General features: G+C 27.8%; 1 protein-coding gene across 1 annotated transcript; it reads left to right on the top strand.

Annotated features, from left to right (window-relative positions):
* Positions 1-4737: 4737 nt before the first annotated feature.
* On the top strand, positions 4738-5826 carry LOC148313479 (uncharacterized). The gene has a single exon (XM_088262721.1). It carries the CDS (start codon positions 4835-4837, stop codon positions 5261-5263), a length of 429 nt encoding a protein of 142 aa, XP_088118847.1. The 5' UTR covers positions 4738-4834; the 3' UTR covers positions 5264-5826.
* The last annotated feature ends 1017 nt before the right edge of the window (positions 5827-6843 follow it).

Below are 6843 nucleotides of genomic sequence, written 5' to 3'. Positions count from 1 at the left end.
GCCTTTTTTAATTTTTGATATATTACCCAAAAAAAAGAAGGTAGTATAAGAATTGTAATTAAGTGTTTTGTACCTATGCAGTTACATCCATGTCATGATATTTATTGTATTTATTATCTAGAAGGCACTGACCTGAAAAAAATGTTTATTTTTGGTGGATTCCTTTAAAATGAGACGTGTGCTTAAACACCTGGGACTTTCTTGGAACTCGATGACCATGATTAACAACAGCATCAATGCTTGTTACGCCATGCGCCCAGTGTGCCGATTTTCATAATAATGACGAATCAGAAATCAGATTCAAAGGTTACACCAACTACAGTTACCATTCATAATATTACGTAAATCTTCATTGCTGTATTTTTCTTCAATCACTTAAATCATATTTTACATATTTTGTTGCATAACATTAAATCGATATCTTAAAATTTGGGCTCTATGAGCTAAACCGAGATCTAGTCAAGATTTTTTTGATAGGTTTGTAAATTTACTTATACTCATGTATCAGGTTTTTATAATGTTTTAAACGTAATTAATGAATAATCTACGAAGCTTCTATATTAGGGGCTTATCTGCAGGTAAGAGCTTAAATATAAGGAAGGATAATATGAAATATAACACAAATTATAATTTACAAGAGTCATTTGAAAACGGTTTTCAATCACGTTTATTATTTTGTAATGTTTCTTGCTACGTGACATTATTTTTTATTTGATCTTATTTTTCAATTATAATGAATAATTTCGTAATATTATTAAAATTCATTAATTTTAATAATGAATTTTAATAATGATTAAGGAAACACTTGTTTTTATACCACTTGAGTTTTATTAAAGACTACTATTTTCGGAAGATATACTTCCATCGTCAGGTCTGAATAATAACTAAAATATAAAATAAAAACCTGTTCTATAAATAAGGAGAGGGGTAAGTTAGAGGGAGGGGGTTAGTCAAGGGGTGGAGTTTGAAAACAAAGGAAAAATGGAAAGCAAAGGTGAAGAATTTTGAAACAATGTATTATTTAATAAATTATTATTACAATTTATGTTTTTTTGGATTTCCAAATTTTCTGAATTATTCATAATTTAGCTTTTATGTGGTACAAGGTGTTATAATATTAATTTATGAGACTGGAATGGGTGATTTGTATCAATTATGTGATTTACAAATTCCGAAAAATAATTGCTATCAAGACCGCTACGATGTTCTTTAATTCTTATCTTTAAATTTTTCGCGGTTTGGCCTATATATTTTTTATTGCAATCACCTCACGAAATTTCATAAATACCACTTTTTTGTAATATATCTATTTTTGATTTTGAGTTATCGAGGATTTTATGTAAATTATTATTTGTATAATATGCAGGTTGGATATGGGAGGGTAAGATTTTCGAAATATCTCTAGTTATTTTATTATTGTGAATATAATAATTATAATTGTATTTCCAACCGCCTGATACGATTATTCTAGTACCAAAATTGGCGATATTAATTTTTATTTTACTTAAACCAAATCATTTCGTACATCAAACAATGATACTTTATATCGTAGAACTCAAACTACTTTTTGTTGGTATATATTGACAATAATAATTCAAGGTGCTAATAAATTGAATAATAAGTACTTGGCACACCTTCTTTTCTCACTTCATTGATATCTTCATATTGACTAAATCATCTAATCATACGATTTTTTTTTCAAACCATTTACTGTTTAAATATATTGTTCACACGACAAAACATATCTTGTATTGGAAAGACAGCTGGGAGTCAAAATCCCAAGAGCTACAAGCGGAGGCACAAACAGATCCTTAGGATATAGAAAAAGAAGAAGAAGAAGACCATATGATATTGAAATTGATTGCAGTGTAATTTTACTCGTTCTTACCTAGAAATTTTGTTGTTTGTTTGCACTTTTTTGCACCCACCGGTAATTTTTAGTGGATATAACACACGAAAATAAACACATTTTTTTAATTTATAAAAAAAAAACACGATATTAAAAAATCCGTAAAATCCATGACGTAGTATCAACACAGATATTGAAGTATTGAATGTAGCCATTTTCCTTAAAAGAAAAACCCTAACTACATGTATAATTATTTACGTTAAATTTCCTGGATGCGGGTTAAAAAATTGCAAGTTATATAATATAATCATTTGTAAAAGAAAAGAAAATTATTTTCCTTAACAATTCTTGAATTACCTCATTAATTAATTAAAGGTAATTCATATTTATATTATCTAGTAATTTATTTCACTAACAGCTGTTCCGCTTTCTCATATCATTTGAAAACTAAAACATGTAATAATACACCATTAAATATGTATATATATTATATATATATATATATATATATATATATATATATATATATATATATATATATATATATATATATATATATATATATATATATATTATATATATATACTTCTTCTTCTTCTTCGTCTAATTCTTATCCTCACCCAATGGTGTAAAGGGCACTGGATAGCATTGACGCGGTGTTACTTCGCGGATCTTGATTACTTATTTGAAGGCAAGGTGCTTCAGGAATCAGTCCGCAGGGATTACACTATTAATTAAATACTAGAGTATAAACCACCCTGGGAATCGAACCTGGGACCTGGGAACGGTCAGTAGATCATACAATTAAAGGTCAAGATAATATTTTGTCGATACGATGTAGCGCCCTATACACTATTATTCGTGAATAAGGAATGAAGAATCTTCAAATACGAAGAATAAGAAAAACAACCACATTTACATACAATTCCCAATTTAAAAATAAATACATATATCATTGCCTTTTTGTTCTAAATAAATAAGCGAAAGCATTATTAATTTTACATTTCGCTTACGAACGTACTAAACGGATCTTTATTGCATTTATAACATGTACTAAAATAGTGATTTTATTTGTTTAAATTCGGAAATTAAATGTGTAAAGCTGTTTGCGTGTAATCAGGCGCATTAATTAAAAGTTGAGCATGTACAATAGATGTAATATTTACATACATACTGTAATTTATTATTAAGGCATTGAGCTTCTTTTGTACGTTATTTTAATCACGATCAATGTTATGCTATCCTAAAATCAAATGTATTTACCTGGGATGAAATTATCTGGTGACGTTATTTTGAGTGATGTCGATACAAAAGTCATTATTTCGGAAAACGCTTTTTTTAAATATTAAGGCTTAATATATCTAAATAAAATTAACGAGTTTGAATAAATAATGTGTAAATAATAAATAAAATTAATGAATTTGAGTAACTAACAAAAATGTGTTTAAATAAATATTTATTCATTAACCGTACTACCGACTTTTTAATATTTTTTTATATTGCCAATTGAATAAATTAAGTATAATAGCATTTTTTAATAAACATTGCTATGTACATAAAATTATGAACTAATTAACATAAACATAATACTATGAAGTGAAATTTAATCTGGGTTTACTCGTGCTACTGAGACCAGCATAAGGTAGGTTAGTTACGTATGTAGGTACGATTAGGTATTTAAGTACCTTGAGTCAAATAGGGAAATTTTATGACGTCTGAGGTAGATACAAATATATGTGCTATAAAAATGTATGTTTACATTAAAAAAATTATCAATTTATTTGCGCACTCAAAAGTACTGTTGAATATTTGGTTTATAACAAATATCTACTTTCAGTTGTTATTATAATATACATAATTCACACTAGCCCAAAATATATAAGACCTTATTTGTATATATTTAAGTAGACAAAAGGTATTTTATGAATTCGAAATAAATGTATTTTGTAGTAGTTGTATTTTTCGTATTTTTTTACATTTTACTTTTTTGTTATGGATAAAAAGGAACATTTACGTCATAAAAAACTTATTCGTATATTTATATCAGTATGGAACAGCAATTTGCAATTTCAAATGAGCTAATTTTTTTTTTGTTTTCAATAATTTTCGTTTTTGATTTTTGTGTTACATTTTGTTACTGTAATTTTTATTATATATGAGTACGTATAATTTTAATTATACGTAAAAGAGAAATACTTTAGTATTTCTCTTTTCACACATTCATGGCGTCTTTCGAAAATTTTTTAAATGAATCAAATTAAATAAAAAAAATGCACACTCACACACACTTATTTATAACATTAATTTTGAATGCGACTTCTTTAAACACCGAGAGTAAAACATTTTTTGTGCAACCATGTGGGCATTAATGTGGGCACTAAATGTGATAATCGCCAAAATTATTGTGTAAACATTTCGCTTGTGTAACAAGAGTTGTCAAAACATGTTGCGTTCGGATGTATTATTTGAAATAATATTTTATATTCATAATTCATATGATTTATATAATAATTCTTACCATTTCTTAATAAATACACAAATTAAAACAATATTCAAATCAATAAAAAAAAATTAAAAAAATTAAGTACGAAGATATATTGAGGTAAAAAAGAAAATAATTTACGGAAAATATATTATTATGTAATAAAAATAAAGGTGAATGAATTAAGTGACGATTGATGATTGCTTGCAAACGGTTGCAAGTCTGAATGAACGCTTACGCACGTCAGGCATCAGGCTTTATCCCCACCCGAGGAGATTTGAACTCAATTTTACTAGCAGGAAAATGGTCCCCGCTGCTTCGTCCGTCCTTTTTGCCGGCTAGAGGTATAAAATATCCGCAGATTTCCTGAATCATCTTCATTGTAAACCTTGAGACCATTGCGAAAGCTCACGTGCTAGCACACTTCCGCGCGGCAAATTCAAAGCGCGAAATCCGTTACCAACACCGTGTTGTATTATTACTAATGGTACTGTCGAAGTAAAATGGAGTTCTATTCTTTGTACGGCTATAAAAGAATATGCTGCTTGAACGCATGTTCCGTGCTCGCGTTTCTCGTCACGTTGCAACTTTGCGGAGCATTTCCCCGCCAAGATCGGGGGTCACCAGCCACCAACGTTCCTTTCTCGAAATTGGATAATGCCGTGAATAAAACCGTCTGTCCGTTCGAGGTCAGGATTAACCGGAACGAAACCCGATGGCCGATGGAAATAAAAGAAATTATCTGCGCCAGGAAGACGAGACACTCCTGCTGCAATCACCATTACGAGTGCACGCAGCTGACAGACAAGCTGATCCTCTACTCCCTGGACAGGAGCACTAGCTGGCCGGAGGACGTGTATGTGGGGTGCGTCTGCCTGAAGAGGTCTGCGGCGGCGCCTGCAGAACCGGAGAGACCGACTTACGTCAGATGATATATTCCAGAGCCCATTTTCTAACAGAATATGAGTTCTCGACTGAAAAAAAAGGACTGAAAGAAAAAGAAAAAAATCTTCATTGGAAAGTGGTGAACTGCCATCAGAAGTCAGATGGATTGTTTTGTTAATTTGTGCAATTTTGTGTATATTTCTTTGACATTGTGCAATTATTGTGGACAAGCTATTCAAATTGTGAATTGGAGTTGGTATCTATATTTCTATTTCACTATTATAGTACAAACAATTATTTTATATTTAAATGACATTGTAAAACTATCCCTCCATTTTTTATAAGAGGAACTTGAAAAGGTTTTTGCCTTTATTGTATATGAATATTATATTTTTCGTGTATTTTTTAAACTTGTTAACTCGTTTAAAGTCACAATTATTTTTATATTTAAAATATTGCTTTTTACACAGATTAATCTTAATATTTTTATTTTCTACTTGAATTATGACCTGAGCATAAATATCAAGACAGTTTATTATTGGTACCCTTTTTTTTTTTCAAACCATACATTTTTCTACTTAAATTAGACCAACAATTTATTTTTATCATATATATATATATATATATATATATATATATATATATATATATATATATATATATATATATATATATATATATATATATATATATATATATATATATATATATATAATTCTTAAGATTTATTTTTTATCTCTCGGTTAAAAATACATAAAATTTTATTTAAAAAAATATTTGAATTGGAAGCTAAATTCTGATATGTAAATGATTATAATAATTATCTATCCCTAGAATAATGACTAAAGAAATCTCAATTAATTATAAACACTGTACCAAATATTTTCAAACGCATTTAGTATTATTAGTAAATTTTATAGTATCGTTTTATATTGTTAATATTTATTATTCATATGTGCCATATAAGTTTTAAGTAGATTAAGTTCAAACTACATTATTTTTCATGGAAAAATTCAAAGTATTGTGATTTTAATATTTCAAAATTTACAAAATGAAAATTTTCCTATATTTTTAAGAATATTACAATTTTATATGTGTGAGGTTCAAAAATAATTTCTTGTAACCGCATATTATAGTTCAAAATTATTAAAAATTTTGGAAGTAACAAATAAAACATTTTTGATTGCGCTTATTTTTTCTCAAAAATATGGTTTTTGCCTCTATTATAAAGTTGTAATCTTGACGTTGACTAGAAAATAATTCTTTCCAACGACAGTATTGTTTTATATAAAATCGTAATATTTTAAGTTAAGTACAATATCGATTACTATTCCGTCTTTTTTAGGAATATCATCGATTTTGTCAATATTAAAAATAAAGTTGTATGTAAAAGAATGTGTTAATGTATTAATTACATTTTTATTTGTGCTCAATTAGTGAAGTTATTCTAAATAAGTTGTCTTGTCAATTTTAGTCATTTTATTGTAAAAACATTCCTATGACGTGTTGTGCCATTTTTTGTTAAAATTGTTTACTTGTATTCAAATAAAAATGAAATATAAAAATAACTGTTTTAATTACTACCTTTTGATGGCTATTATGTAATTATTGCAGAAAACAACGTGTA

Source organism: Brachycentrus maculatus, unplaced genomic scaffold, assembly GCF_059751285.1.
Source record: "Brachycentrus maculatus isolate JH-2025_06_01 unplaced genomic scaffold, ASM5975128v1 h1tg000011l, whole genome shotgun sequence".
NCBI lineage: Eukaryota > Metazoa > Arthropoda > Insecta > Trichoptera > Brachycentridae > Brachycentrus > Brachycentrus maculatus.
Note: the sequence above shows the minus strand (reverse complement) of the source record. Positions and strands in the feature narration are given on the sequence as shown.